The sequence below is a fragment of the Siphateles boraxobius genome, unplaced genomic scaffold (assembly GCF_051911475.1).
Source record: "Siphateles boraxobius isolate OS27281-9 unplaced genomic scaffold, OSU_SipBor_1 65, whole genome shotgun sequence".
NCBI lineage: Eukaryota > Metazoa > Chordata > Actinopteri > Cypriniformes > Leuciscidae > Siphateles > Siphateles boraxobius.
In genome coordinates, this window is record NW_027509192.1 from 374,123 (window position 1) to 390,629 (window position 16,507).

The 16,507-nt window shown below is 38.7% G+C and overlaps 1 protein-coding gene across 6 annotated transcripts in view; it reads left to right on the forward strand.

Annotated features, from left to right (window-relative positions):
* Positions 1–16,507, forward strand: part of neo1b (neogenin 1b) — a 145,968-nt gene that overhangs the window by 76,427 nt on the left and 53,034 nt on the right. For all 6 annotated transcript variants that reach the window (XM_077209974.1, XM_077209976.1, XM_077209973.1 and 3 more), the window contains exons 5-7: positions 3,165–3,301; positions 9,587–9,741; positions 11,452–11,572. In XM_077209974.1, the coding sequence (XP_077066089.1) occupies positions 3,165–3,301; positions 9,587–9,741; positions 11,452–11,572 (413 nt within the window). The remainder of the gene's footprint in view (positions 1–3,164; positions 3,302–9,586; positions 9,742–11,451; positions 11,573–16,507) is intronic.

Below are 16,507 nucleotides of genomic sequence, written 5' to 3' on the forward strand. Positions count from 1 at the left end.
ACTCGTTAGACTAATCACAGAACTCGTTATCTGGAAAAAAATTTGCTCAGCTGAGCTTTCCAAAAGGCCCATTTAGGCCATTTAACTGTGACACTGTTGTTTTATTGAATTAGAATAATGGTGAAAGCGTTTCATTGAATTAGAATAAATGCTCAAATTTTTGTTTTCTGTGAAGAGTGTTCACTGTGCAGTATAAAGTCAGGGTTGAGTAGAATTTCTAAGTTGTAAAATCAATCATGGGTAAGCAGCGCGACCTCTCAACCGGAATAGTGGCTCAAATTCAAGCCCTTCGCCAACAAGGCTTGACCCAAACTAAAATTGCTGAGCAGCTCGGCATCAGCCAGTCTTCCGTCTGCAAAGCTCTCAAGAAAAACTGCAGCAAGCGCACCAACTGTTCCGGCGTCCGAAAAACTTCTGCTCGTGACAACAAGCAGCTGAGAAAGATCGCAGTCAGCAACCGGTTCAAGTCCACTTCCGAGCTCACTGACTTGTGGAACAAGCAGACCGGCGCTGACGTCTCCAGATCAACCACTTACCGTCGTCTGCGCGAACTCGGCTTCAAATCTCGCGTTCCAGCAGTAAAACCGATGCTGAACAAGAAACAAATGGTGAAACGGCTGAAGTGGGCCAAAGAACACGGCGAGTGGACTGCTGAAGACTGGCAGAAAGTGGTCTTCAGTGACGAATCACGCTTCTGCATCTCCTTCGGTGACCAAGGTCCTCGTGTCTGGCGTCGTGGTGGCGAAACCTACAACCACGAGTGCGTGAAAAGATCCGTCAAGTTTCCCCAGAGCGTTATGGTCTGGGGATGCATGTCCGCTCGAGGTGTAGGGAAACTCTGCTTCCTCAAGAAGACTGTCAATGCTGCCGTATATCAAGATGTTCTGGAAACGTTCCTGATTCCGACTGTTGAGGAACAGTTCGGCGAAGAAGACTTCATATTTCAACAGGATCTTGCACCGGCTCATGCGGCAAAGTCGACCAAAGATTGGTTCACTAAAAAACAGCTTGAAGTTTTGGCATGGCCGGCCAACTCGCCTGACCTCAATGTCATTGAAAGCCTTTGGGCCATCGTCAAGCGGAAAATTCGCGACAGAAAGCCTACTACGCTGGACCAACTGAAGCAGAAAATCGCCACTGCCTGGGAAGCTGTGAGTGCGGAAACTTGCGACAAGCTGGTCAAATCGATGCCGCGGAGACTTCAGGCAGTCATACAAGCCAAAGGGGCAGCCACAAAATACTGAGAAAGTGATGATTGTAATTATAATAAAAATTATTGCAATTCAATGAAACGCTTTCACCATTATTCTAATTCAATAAAACAACAGTGTCACAGTTAAATGGCCTAAATGGGCCTTTTGGAAAGCTCAGCTGAGCAAATTTTTTTCCAGATAACGAGTTCTGTGATTAGTCTAACGAGTAGGACAGGTGCGGTGAACACCTGATTTGCTTTCTGCACAAAAAATGCATTCAAAGAATTTCATGATTGCACTATTTAAAATAATTCTAATTCGTTGACCAGCACCTGTAATGGTTTCAGTGCAAGCAGATTAATATTATTGTTGAATAATAAATTCAATGTTAATGTTTTGTGACCTCAGATCTTTGAAAGATATATTTATTACTTAATGGGCACTTATGTTGATTTAGAGGCATAGGTCACATAAAAAAGATAATGTTTTTCCGAACATGCATGTTATTTTTTCGTCAAAACAAAAAATGACAAAATGGTTCGTAGTGACCATGTTCATTACTAAATCTGCATAAACATGCATAAAAGTTCTCCATTTGTTGGGTTTGTGGTGACATGAGTAAATTTCAGAATATGCTGAAACAAACTTTTTACCCATCATGCTCTGTTACCCTCCTCCATTCTGGAGTTTTAATGTTGTGCTAAAAGACAATTAATGAGGCTCTTTGTACTTTATAGACTCGTCTTGTTTTTAATTTCTCTTTTAATTATCCGGCCTTCGACGGTCTTCGCCTCTCGGGTCTCTCAGGTCTGCGGTCGCAGCATCGTCTGACTTCTGTCATATCATGCGTTTAACAAATCATTCATTGGGTTCGGGACCTGGTTTCCTCATGGCAGACAAACCGAGGCTGGGGATGATGAATATATCTCCGCTGGAGTCATCAGGTGCTTGGAGAACGGAGAGCACGTTATAAAACGTTTGGCTAACGTTATGTGAAGGTTGTCAACATGTTCTTAATTGTTTATGAATCCTTATGATGTTGTTTGACGTTCTCACAATGTTTAAAGGAAACATGTTTGTTTTACAATTTGTGCACAAAATGTGTTGCACTTATACAACAATTTGCATTTTATATTGCATTTATGCAACAATTTACAATCAAAAATGTACTCTTTCTGAGTCTCTTCTGCTCACCAGGGCTGCATTTATTTGATCAAAAATACAGTAAAAACAGTAATATTGTGAAATATTCTTACAATTTCAAATACCGATTTTCTATTTTAATGCATTTTAAACTAATTTATTCCTGTGATCAAAGCTGAATTTCTCACATGATGCTTCAGAAATCATTCTAATATGATTATTTGCCGCTCAAGAAACATTTCTTATTTTCTTTTTTTATTTGATGCATCCTTGCTGAACAAAATTAATTAAAAAAATTATTGTCACTTTGAGCTGTAGATTGACACTCGGATGCGTTGGAAGAAACTTCTTGACGAGTGAGCTGGTGGATTTTATTCTGTGAAAGTGGGAAGGCATCGTTACTCTCGATGGTTTACTCTCCATTCTTAGTCAAACTCACTAATCACTGGGGTTTTCGTATAATAAAGTGACATTCAGGAGGTCTGACTCTTCATCCTTCCTCTTTTCTCTTTACCTTCTCTCCTCTTTTCTTTCTGTTTGTGGCTCATCTTACATTAACTCACTTCTCTTCTCATCTCATCCCTGCCTTTAAATCATTGGGAAGGAACCAGGGAAATCCCACTACAGGAAAGTTGCTTTCAATGCAGTCAAGCCATGAAGGAAAAGCCACAGGAAATGAAATCCATACTGCATCCTGTTTTTAATTCCATCTCTGTTCAGCATGACTGTGCCAGGCTCGAGATTCCTGAGAACTAATACATTTCCTGAGAGGAAAAGTCATCTCAACATCTCAACACATCCTCACCTCCTTGTGTCTCTTTGTTCCAGTCATGAGCGTTTTGCTGTGATTGGCGGGGGAAGCCTGCAGATCGTCAACCTGACAGAAGAGGATGCTGGGATATACGTCTGCCAGACGGACAGTGGCAACATGACCAGCGAGATCCAGGCGGAGCTCACGGTGCACGGTACGTGTCAAGAACAACTTCACGAAAACACATTAATCTCTTAGATGGATTGATTCACCAAACCTGCTGAGAATCGTCTGATTCACTTCAGCACTAAACATCCCCGTATGTAATTATGTGCAACATTACTCAGGCTTTTGAAGCGCACACGCGTCTAGACAGCGGTTTCCTCTGCGGAGAAGAAACTCCAAAGTGATGTTTTGTTTTTATTTATTTCTTTTTATGTCTTCTTTTTTGTATTTTTATCTCTTGGATGATCATCAGTTTTATTTTTCTGAGAGTCAAATGTTTTGCATTAAATCTTAAAAGTGTCTGCTCTCGATATGTGATTGCATGCACAACTCAAACAACTCACTGCCATAATTTTGACAGGACGTGTTCACCTGAACAGACACAATTTCCTCTTTTTTATGTGACGCAAGTAAATAGTAAGCAGATAATGCCACAATAATAGTCTGACATGCAACCCAAGGGGTAATTCGTTCAAAAAGTGCTGCAGAAATCTTCATGTGCAAAAAACAGAACTTTTTTTTTTTTGCACAACGGATCTAAAACCATCTGTCATCATTGTAGCATTGGAGTGAATCATGGTTTATGTACGAGACTCAGTGTGTGTGGACTTCATGGTCAAATATCTGTTTGTCCAGACGGTTAAATACTGATTATTACATTTACATTCTTGCATTTGTCAGATGCTTTGGGTAAAAGCATTTGCATTGCATTCAAGGTGATGGTGGTATTAGTATTTATTAAATGTTCTCTCAATATTTAGAGAAAAAGTTTTAGGTTCTATATTTTCACAAAGTTTCAAGTGCTATATTTTTTTCTTCTATATTTATTCACACTACAATCTGTCAAGCTACCGAAACATGTTGTTACTGTAAGTTACTTTTTTGCTCACCAGCCGCTGTGGCTCGTGTTTTTCCAAAGTTAAAAGCACTCAGCATTTTCACTGGCCACAATTTTGACATTGATACCATGGGGAAAAACTGCCATATAGATATTTTTTATATCATCTCATAAATTGGCAGCCGGTATATTAGGCTGCTGTCACTTTAAGACCTGACGCACGGATCCATTATACTGTTACACATGCGTTTTCTTTCTCAACTGTTTACGTTCACTTAAAACATTCAGTAACTGACTGTATTTACGTGAAAACTTGCCAAGACCAGCATTTTGACATTACTTTGTGTGTATTTGACTGTTTATGCACGATAAGCAGCGAAAAATGACTTAATTTATTACTGGGAGGCGGCTTTATGTGCGCACTTTCTTGGTGTGAGCACAACATCTGCGGGAATGAGTCAAATTCTGCGCAAGATGTGTAATCCCACGCTGAAATTTAAGCCCTTTAACACCAACAATATTCATCCGGAGTAAATGAAACGAGTGAGTGAGGAGAGGCAGGTTTGTGTGTCACTCGCTGTCAGAGAGAGTATTGGAAGCGTCTATAATCTATATTTTTGACAACAATAGATTGAACTCAGTTTATTATTTCAGATGCCTTTTTAAAAGACTACAATTCAATATTGTATATATTATAAAATTCAACCCGCCAAAGTGGCTATTAGGAGTGACTGTGGAAATACACACACATTTGGGTTGTTAATGTCAAGCCCTGAACACAACTCTGTATTCCATGTTCATAAATTGAGATGTTCATGTGAATGAAGGTGAGCGCACATTCAGGAAGGTGTTGCGAACATTCTTATACCTTTCTATTCACACCTAGATCAAAACTACCGTTGATCCCTAAGAAACAAACCCTAGATCTTGGTGTTATTTCACATATGTAAAGCAGAATATTCGCTGTAGTGCTGCAAACAAAAATCAAAATATTGTTCAAAAAATGAATGCCCAAACTTTGGTAAATCCAGCGACTAGTTCTTCCTCATAATTGCTCAAAATGACCTTAAAAAGCATTCGTCTCAATTCTGCTTCGCAGTCCCTGCAGTTTAATCATGTTACTGCTCAAATTACACACAATTGAACAATTTCTCCAAAGAAAAATGGCAGATTTGCAGTGACATAAATCATTACAGCCCATAAAAATAATAACCTAGTTAGTTTTTACTACTTTCTGACCACCTTTTTTTTAAAATCAAAAATCAGTGTTTACGTAAAACTCTTATTATATTCTATGGGACATTTTGTAAATGACCAAAATAACCAAAGGCGGCAGATGGTCAATTGCTGCTTCTTGCAGCCTGGAAACCTTTATAAAACCGTTTCCTGGCATACTGATGATAACTGAGTCATTGAAGTTGCGTAAAACTCAGTCAGTCAGTCAGTCAGATTTGGTGCTTGAGTTAAAGTCAAAGTTCATTTATGTAGCACAATTTATACAGCTGAAGAGCTGACCAACATGCTTTACAAAACAAGAACACGTCAGACATGGGGAACAGACGTGTAGAAAAGTAGAAAATTAAAACGGACAACATTCGAAAAAAAACATTGTGAACATGATTATTAAAAGCAATTGAGTAAAAGTAGATTTTCAGCCGTGACTTGAAAATTGACACGTCAGGTGCAGATCTAACCTGAAATGACAAACTATTCCATAATTTAGCGCCTGCAATAGCAAAGGCATGATGACCTCTTTGTTTTAGTCTGAACCGTGGGATAGATCAAAAGTTTCGGTCCCACTTTATATTAAATGGCTTTAAGTACTATGTACTTACATTGAAATGAATAATTTGATACAATGGACTTATTGTGTACATGCATGTTTTTACATTGTACTTATATTTTGAAAATACCTGCATGTAATTACAGCTGTAATTTATTTGACCCTTTCCTTACACGTTAACCCAGCCTTAAACCGACCCATACCACACACACCTACACGCCTCAATAGCAGCAAAAGTGTTTTACAATACAACCTGAACACAATAAGTACATTGTACTTATTTTTCGATGCAAGTACATAGTACTTAAAGCCACTTAATATAAAGTTGGACCAAAGTTTCTGTGTCCCTGATCCAAGCACTGGAAGGATTGTATTGCACTAAAAGAGAAGTAGCGGGAAGCCAGGTTATTTAAACACTTGTAAACAAATACAAGACATTTAACATCAAGTGATGCTAGGCGTAAAATTGTTGTGCATGTGTGTGCATTAGACTATCTGAAGCTGAGGCTATCTTTGATCTGACTCTGGAAAATGAGCCATATCATAATTGGATTTTCTAATGAGGTTTATTTTTTCTTGTGAGACACTGATGCTAGCAGTGATGCAAGAGATTAGAAATGCAGTATGACATCAAGAGTGATGTAAGAGAAAGCCGACAGCAGTGGGTGTGTGTTGGTGATCTCTTCACCTCCCTGATCCGAGCTGTTTTTTTCACTCCCTCCTGCTGATCTGAGATGCGCTCGGCCCATCCAGACACATTCTGCTGTTTTTCCATTAGCTTTATTCGCCTCTTTCACCGGTATTGACGCACGTATGGAAAGGTTTGTGACTGACCTCAGGAAGTTTAATCTCCCGTGGGAAGTCATGAAATCTGATTTCAGTTCTGATGGGTAAAAATAACACTCTTTGTGTCAGACACACCTCGGGAGGAGGGCGTTTAGGTTTGTAAAGTTGCATGTTTTGAAAAACATGTTTGAACATTTATATGGTATGTACGTGTGTGCAACCGCATAAACGACCTACTAAAGGATTTGTTTGGGTTAAAAATGTGTTATTAGTGGTGTAACTTTTCTAGGTGAATGAACTTCCAGTTTTCTGTGGAAATCGACAGCATGTCATAGATGCTGTGTACAGATCTTAACTCACTTGGTTCATATTTTTAGCTTGTGCTATTTTCATTGATGTGATTAATTTATGCTGTACTTTAAATGCCAATGATTTTTTTCCCCCCTTTTCCCAGAGATGTTTCTTGTGTTTTGAGTCATTATCCATCTATCTTTTGCGAGACTTTGGCTGTGACTTTGGATGTTTCTTCCCATCTCTGGTGTGAAACCCGTGTTGGGGTTATTAAATACTGGCATTTTAATCTCTTAATATCTGCATGTGAAGTGACTCATAACTCTTATGGCGCGGTTATTTTAAAATCCGAGGTTCACATGCTGAGATTTTCCCCGGATTCCCTCTCAGATTAGCAGGATTGTAGAGAGCCGTGTAAAACGTTGTTAATACTGGCTTGGGTTACACTTTAAAAGTTACTCATAAAAGGAAAAGATGTGCTGGAATAGGCTGTGAGTTCTCTGACGATCTGTAATCGTATTACTCTCACACCCACATGCTTCAGTAGTGCACACTATAGTCCTGCATATTATAGTCATGCATACTGCAGTCCTACATATTTAAGTATTTATTTACTTTATTGATTTTTTTATACTGTGTCTTCCAATTAAATACAATTCTCATCACATTCTATCTATATTACATTAGCAATATTTTTTTTTTTTTAAATTCTCTGCACCTATTTTAATTAAATTCATGTATATAAATTAAAGGGTTAGTTCACCCAAAAATGAAAATGATGTCATTAATGACTCACCCTCATGTCGCTCCAAGCCCGTAAGACCTCCGTTCATCTTCAGAACACAGTTTAAGATATTTTAGATTTAGTCCAAGAGCTTTCTGTCCCTCCATTGAAAATGTATGAACGGTATACTGTCCTTGTCCAGAAAGGAAATAAAGACATCATCAAAGTAGTCCATGTGACATCAGTGGGTTAGTTAGAATGTTTTGAAGCATTGGAAATACATTTTGGTCCAAAAATAACAAAAACTACGACTTTATTCAGCATTGTATTCTCTTCCGGTTCTGTTGTCAATCCGCGTTCACGAGGCCAGTGACGCTGCTGACGTAAGACGAGCTGACGTGTATCTGGTGCGTCTGTTTATTCGGGTTCAAATAAATATGGCTGGGCAAAAAAATGCAAGTCTTCCCCTGTGTGGAAATCCTTAGACATGTTTGCAAAGATTGTTTTGTTTACAGCATGCGTCTCCCTCAGACTGTAAACGAAGCTCGGGCGTACCAGACACACGTCAGCTCGTCTTACGTCATCAGCGTCACTGCGGACTCGTGAACGCGGATCCACAACAGAACCGGAAGAGAATACAATGCTGAATAAAGTCGTAGTTTTTGTTATTTTTGGACCAAAATGTATTTCCGATGATTCAAAACATTCTAACTAACCCACTGATGTCACATGGACTACTTTGATGATGTCTTTATTTCCTTTCTGGACAAGGACAGTATACCGTTCATACATTTTCAATGGAGGGACAGAAAACTCTCGGACTAAATCTAAAATATCTTAAACTGTGTTCTGAAGATGAACGGAGGTCTTACGGGCTTGGAGCGACATGAGGGTGAGTCATTAATGACATCATTTTCATTTTTGGGTGAATTAACCCTTTAATTATATATTCTACTATTATTATTATTATTATTATTTTATATAAAAATATCAAATATATATAAAACAATCTTAAGAATTGTTATATTTTTGAAAGTCATGTATTTGATACAGTAAAAACAGTAATTTGTTGATATATATTTACAATTTAAAATAGCTGTTTTCTATGTGAATATATTGTTAAAATGTAATTTATTCCTGAAATTTAAAGCTGAATTTTGAATTTTCATCGTGGACTGCCCTAGTGTACAGTATTTACTGCGCAGTAAACAAGTAATCCATTGAGAACACAGCCGAAGTGAAACTCATCTGAGGAAGCGAGAGGCACTCAAGTTCATCCAAACAACCAAACCAAGTTTAAAAACAGCATAATTTACCAAGGCTGATGCTGGAGAGAAAGAACAGTGTGATTTTGTGCTTTGGAGAAAGGAGATCACAGCACAAACAGTCACTGCCAGAGATAGTTAGCGTAGCAGAGTTCAAGGAAATGAATGTGTCTCTGCTGACAGCATGAGCTGCAGATGGAGAGCTGTTGATTTTCTTTATCTCTTGTTGGTTTTAGAAGGTGAAGCTGGGCGTAAAAAACACAGAATCAGTCATCCTTGACGCACTTTCGTCAGACGGCGATAAGAAAACTACCTCTGAGTCTGAAACTCTGGTTATTTTTAGCGTCTCTGTATTCTTCATCTGTTCTTCCCAGCTGAACATCCTCCATTACCTACACAAGATATAAACATCAGGAGAGGTGGCAAACTAGCTCGGATGCGGTTGCCATAGGAACTAAAAAGGCATATGAGAGGAAACGCACTTTACCTGCCGCTACCTGTTCCTGTTCGCATGAATCCCAGCCATGGCATGTTGCTCTTTTCTTGTTGTACCCTGTGACTTGCATTGATTGGTTTTCTTCTTCTAGTTCCTCCACGGTTCGTGACGAGACCCTCCAACACTTACGCCCAGGAGTCTATGGACATCATCTTTGAGTGTGACATCACCGGGTCTCCGCCGCCCACCGTCAGATGGATGAAGGACGGAGACACAGTCATTCCCAGTGACTATTTCAGGATAGTGGTGTGTTAGACCGTCTCCTCACTGCATACCACACATCTATCTGTTCTAAGCTCATATTAGCCAGACCTGTTTTTTTGCAGATGGATGGATGGATAGATGGATGGATAGATGGATGGATGGATGGATGGATGGATGGATGAGATGGATGGATGGATGGATGGATAGACAGATAGATAGATGGATGGATAGACAGATAGATAGATGGATGGATGGATGGATGGATGGATGGATGGATGGATGGATGGATGGATGGACAGATAGATGGATGGATGAGATGGATGAATGGATGGATGGATGGACAGATAGATAGATGGATGGATGGATGGATGGATGGATGGATGGATGGACAGATAGATAGATGGATGGATGGATGGACAGATAGATAGATGGATGGATAGACAGATAGATGGATGGATGGATGGATGGATGGACGGACGGATGAATGGATAGACAGATAGATAGATAGATGGATGGATGGATGGATGGATGGATGGATGGATGGACAGATAGATAGATGGATAGACAGATAGATAGATGGATGGATGAGATGGATGGATGGATGGATGGATGGATGGATGGATGGATGGATGGACGGACGGATGGATGGATGGATGGATGGACAGATAGATAGATGGATGGATAGACAGATAGATAGATGGATGGATGGATGGATGGATGGATGGATGGATGGATGGATGGATGGATGGATGGACAGATAGATAGATGGATAGACAGATAGATAGATGGATAGACAGATGATAGATAGATAGATAGATAGATAGATAGATAGATAGATAGATAGACAGATAGATAGATGGATGGATAGACAGATAGATAGATGGATGGATGGATGGATGGACGGACGGACGGACGGATGGATGGATGGATGGATGGATGGATGGACAGATAGATAGATGGATGGATAGACAGATAGATGGATGGATGGATAGACAGATAGATGGATGGATGGATGGATGGATAGACAGATAGATAGATGGATAGACAGATAGATGGATAGATAGATAGATAGATAGATAGATAGATAGATAGATAGATAGATAGATAGATAGATAGATGGATGGATGGATGGATGGATGGATGGATGGATGGATGGATGGATGGATGGATGGATAGATGGATGGATGGATGGATGGATGGATAGACAGATAGATAGATAGATTAATAGACAGATAGATGGATAGATAGATAGATAGATAGATAGATAGATAGATAGATAGATAGATAGATAGATAGATAGATAGATAGATAGATAGATAGATAGATGGATGGATGGATGGATGGATGGATGGACCTGTTGCAACTCCTTTTAGCTGTAGGAATAGTTTTAAATCCTTATTTTATTTATTTATTTGGGTTTTTTATTTATTTAATGTTATTTTTGTGCTATTTTTTTATTTCAGTTTTCTGCTTTTTTATTATTGGTAGTATTATTAGTATTAACTATATGAATACCGTTTTAAATCCTGATTTTAGTTATTATCTGTCCATAAATAATAAATAAACGTGCATTTAAAGAGCAGCTAAATGGATGTGTTTTGTACAGTAATGGCACATCAGTTTGTACCCTGTACATGAAAGTGCCAGTGACAGCCACCATTAATCATTACGCAACAAAACTGTGTCGTGTTTAACATGTTAGTGTTGTTAATTGTTATGAAATGGTCTGTGTTGTTGTCTGTTTCCCCACAGAAGCAGCATAACCTGCAGGTTTTGGGTTTAGTAAAGTCAGATGAAGGTTTTTATCAGTGTTTAGCGGAGAACGACGCCGGGAACGTCCAGGCCAGCGCTCAGCTCATCATACTGGATTTAGGTAAACTCCCTTTACACTGCATATATGTGTGTTTCTCCCTGTATTCCTGATCCTCGTCTTTATCAAGCGTGTACAGAGAAGCTCAGACCAGCTTCAGAGCCAAATCCCTTTAGATCTGGAGTGTTTATTCTAGTGATGGGCTAAAGACTTGCCAAGACTCACCGATTGATCTTTTGACAGGAATTAAACACAGAAATCATTATCACAGGATGGGTCGTAGCAGTCCGTCAGTGATGCATTCTGGGGATGAGTCCAAAAGCCTTTGTGGCTTTCATGTGGTTATGATTGTTTTACAGACATCTACATGTTTACATGATCTGGATAAAATATAAGTGCATTTCTCTTTTCAAACTCGTTGCGAGGGTGATGTGGGGGAATGCGTTACTACCATAGACCATAGACTGTAAAAAAAATATGGACGTAGTGTCCGCGACGTCACCCGTTGGTTTCTGAAGAGCATTTTTGAAGCCCAAAGTGGACGGAGCCGGCCATCGCCATCTTGTTAGCGTGTCACCGAGTGTCACATAAACTGACTTAGCTAAATTAGCTGAGGTGACGTGACGCTAAAAGACAGCAGACAAACGGCTAGTAGTGACATCAGCGGCAATCCAAGTGGCTACGCCCTTAATTATGCAGAACTTTAAGGCTTAAAATAATTTAAACGGATGAGTTATAAAAAAATTCACCCCCCTCACAGTTGTCATGAAGGGCAAAATTAGCTATATAGACCAAAAGCACTTTTTGCACCATTTTTTCTGCTGTAAAGTTGGGGATTTTAACATGGGGGTTTATGGGATTGACTCTCTTTTGCAGCCTGTCTCTAGTGGCCAGTCGATGAATTGCAGTTTAAGTCACTTCCGTGAGACTGGAAGGTTGCCGCTCGGTTACTACAGTTTGCATGTTTCTTCGATGTTTTTACTGCATAGTTGAGTCTATCGGAGTGTTTCTCAGCAGCTTCTCTCAGTCTCAGGCTTCACAGGCGTTGCATTGGTACGCAGTGAATGAAGTCTTGAACACATGTTCTCACACGTCGGGCAGAGGTGTAAATGACGCTGCATTGATTGGATGCTGGTGTGAGATCTGTTTGGCACCTGGCGCGGGTGTAGAGATCTCGCCGCTGAATGTTTAATTAATCGCGCCGCTTTATTAGATTTGTCTGCATGCTCTTCATTTTCATGTTGCATGAGCTCCTCTGGATGGAGACCTGCAGTACGTGTGCGTGAATCTCGTTTAATAATGCCGCTTTCTCCAGCTTTACTGAGGTTTAGTTTGCAAACAGACACCAAATGAACCACCAAATGAATTGTAAATTGAAATTGTGTAGTGATTCGTCATTAATTACTGATCAGATTCCAGTCGAGGAAGTGGATTTAAGCTCTCATGGGAAGTGGCGACTTAAGATTACAGAAGTCTTAATATTGATGTGATTTAATATGATTTTGGTCTAAAAAGATATAAATATTTTTCATGTATCAGAATATGCGTGTAAGTGATGCTTCAACTGTTTTTCCACAGAGAATGATGGGAAATGTTGTTTGGTTGTGCTAAATCAGCTTTATTGCTTTTCTTTATCAACAATACGCAAAAGTGACTCCTTTTAATCCTCAGGTAGCATTTATTACTTTGCTTGTATACGATTATCAAACATGATTTTTGTTTAGTATAATTAACATTTTAAACCTTAATTTTTTTATTAATATTTTAACAATTTTAATAATAATATTGTTACAATTATTCATTTTAATTTTAGTGTATTATTTAATTTTTAATATTTTTGTTTTTGTTGATGATTTAATTATTAGTTCCCAACAGTATTAAACTAATTTTACAATAAACATCATCAAATGGCGTGAGTTTGGGGCGGGTCTATTTTTTTAGACAACCAATGACAGACTTGCTTGTTTTCCTCTGATAATTACAATGTTGTGACCTTTATTGTTTTTCTTGTTTGCGATCATCAAACGTGATTTTTATTTAATTTTATTTGTTAAAAGTTAGGCTGTAAAACCATAGACATGACGGTCTTCTCAAGTAATTGTAAAGCCCCACCCACTTTGGTTTTAACCGAATACAGATACAAATATTTTTGAGATTGTTACAGATATGGTAGTAACTTTCCTAAGAGAGGTTGTGTTGTTTCCCATCAGCACCTCTTAGAAACAGGACCACTTTATCATGACAGGGAGGAAGGAAAGAGGAAATTAAATCCTGATAATGAAATAAAAAAGGTCCACAGGGACGATCTGTCACATTGGAGTTTAGCGGACAATTGGTGACAGCCGATTTCAGGGATTGAAGCATCACTCTCAGTTATTGATTATGTTTCTGTTGTAGTTTGGATTGCAGAAGGAAAAGTCGCCATTTGCTCTTCATTTAATCTCTGTTTAAGAGAAACTGTGTAATAAAAGCAGTCGTCAGGATGGAGTGAACCGCTGTGGCCTCGCGTCTCTGTTTCTGATGTGTCTGTGTGTCTTTCCTCTGAACATTTGCTCTCAAACTCTCCAATTACACGAGAGCTTTGTTTTGATTGAAGTAATAATCCACTTCAGGACACTTGCAAATCAGTCCAGGCCCTTGTGTTGATTTCCTGCGGTGCGTGTATATGATCCTTCACAAGTCATTTGCATTGGAGGTTCTCAGAAAATAAACATTAAAGGAGAACTCCGGGCAATTTTTAAGTTAATCTTGATCGTTAGACCTTTGTGAGTACTGACTATAGAAAAAAACGAACCGGATTGGTGCTTGCTACGCGGAGCTGCGACCGCGAATGCCCAGAGCTCCACCCAGCTAAAACGGCTGCTATGGGGGCATCGACATAAAGAGCGTTTTTGAGTCTCTTAACAGACACAAAATGCAATTAAAATGTCTGTCCAACATGAACAGGGACCCTACATGTGAACAAGATGCGTTTAGCAACTTAGCCATTGTTTCAACTCACCTAAATAGTCTTTTAGACGGCGAGCTGTAGTCTCGCGCTGCAGTCCCGTGCTGTAGCCGGAAAAGGTAAACAATGTCCAGGTGGGAGGAGCGTTGATCATGTGCGACGAGTCGTACATGAATGCCATTTTTCTTCAAACGGCCCCGCTGTGTTGAGTGTGTGTAGTCATCCTTGTCAAAGTGTTCACTGCAAATGCGGTAATCTTTAGCGCGTAGTACTTCTACGGGAGTTTGCACATCAAGTTGAAATACAACTAGCCACAACTGCAGAATCTCGAGGTCATGGAAAGGAAGACGATGAAAATATAAGCTCTTATATTTTCGCATTCGGTTGTCACAATTCGGAAAGGCACAAACACGAACCATTTCTTCTTCACTTGTAAGCAACTCTGATCATAACTCGTCGCACATGATCAACGCTCCTCCCACCTGGACATTGTTTACCTTTTCCGGCTACAGCACGGGACTGCAGCGCGAGACTACAGCTTGCCGTCTAAAAGACTATTTAGGTGAGTTGAAACAATGGCTAAGTTGCTAAACGCATCTTGTTCACATGTAGGGTCCCTGTTCATGTTGGACAGACATTTTAATTGCATTCTGTGTCTGTTAAGAGGTTCAAAAACGCTCTTTATGTCGATGCCCCCATAGCAGCCGTTTTAGCTGAGGGGAGCTCTGGGCATTCGCGGTCGCAGCTCCGCGTAGCAAGCACCAATCCGGTTCGTTTTTTTTTCTATAGTCAGTACTCACAAAGGTCTAACGATCAAGATTAACTTAAAAATTGCCCGGAGTTCTCCTTTAAGGGATGTTTACCTAGAAATGAACGTTGTGTTATCATTTACTCACCCTCAAACCCATACGCCTTTCTTTCTTACGCAAAAGTCACAATGAAAGTCAGTGGGGTCCAAAACAAGCCCATTGATTTCCATTGTATAGACAAGAGCTAAGACTAAAAAAAAAGAAAGAAATATATATATATATATATATATACATATAAATGTTTTTCTTTTTTCTAAATATTTTCTAAAGGCAAATGAGAATAAGTAAAGTAATAATAATTAATTTTGGTAGGAAATATTCCTTTAAGTTCTGTGGTTGATATATCCATGTGGCTGTTAGCGGATCTATTAAAAATAAATTTAAATTAATTATTAAAAATAAATGTTAACCAATAATAATAACGTATTATTATTATAATTATGAAATGTATAATTTTAATTGTAAATTGTATTAATACGATTAATGATGTTAAATTAATTAAATTTATGTTTCATGATGTTTGAGTGAATGATGACAGAATTTTAATCTCAGATGATATAGATTTCATATTTACAGATATGTCACACACTGCGAGTGTGAACACTGGCTTCACGAGCATCGGTGATGAAACACCTTTTTTCCTCATCTTCGTTCCCCTTTACAGGATATAATGCCAGTACGTGATCTCTCTCGTTCCAGCTGTAATTTTGTGTCTGTGTGTAATGAGATCTGCTGGCATACTGTGGCTTACACTCTGTTAAACATGTTGATGTCATGCATTACTCAGAGTATGATGGTGGGGATGGGCGGTACGACCAGAATCCTCTCAGTATCACAAGATATAGTCATTTCTGCTGAAAATCCAATTTTTTGGCATTAAAACCATGTAGTAATGCTTGTTTTTGAATGATTCAGTTGATTCACTTTACAAATGAAAGGCATTTTATTTATTCAATTATGGAACCTGATATATTTTTATATTTTGGAAATTGGAATGCAAACCCTTCCATAAAACCATATTTGCATTTAAATAATAATGCATTTAAATTATAAATATGCAGTATCTTATACCTGAGCGAGTCTCTAAATGCAGCTGTTACAAAAACATTATTATTTTAAATTTTTTAAGAAATTTAATAAATAGTTTCATTTATTTAACTTATTAGTTTTATAATCACTTTTTGTTGTTGTTATTGTTGTTGTAAATATTATTATTATTATTACAATTATTATTTTTATTAT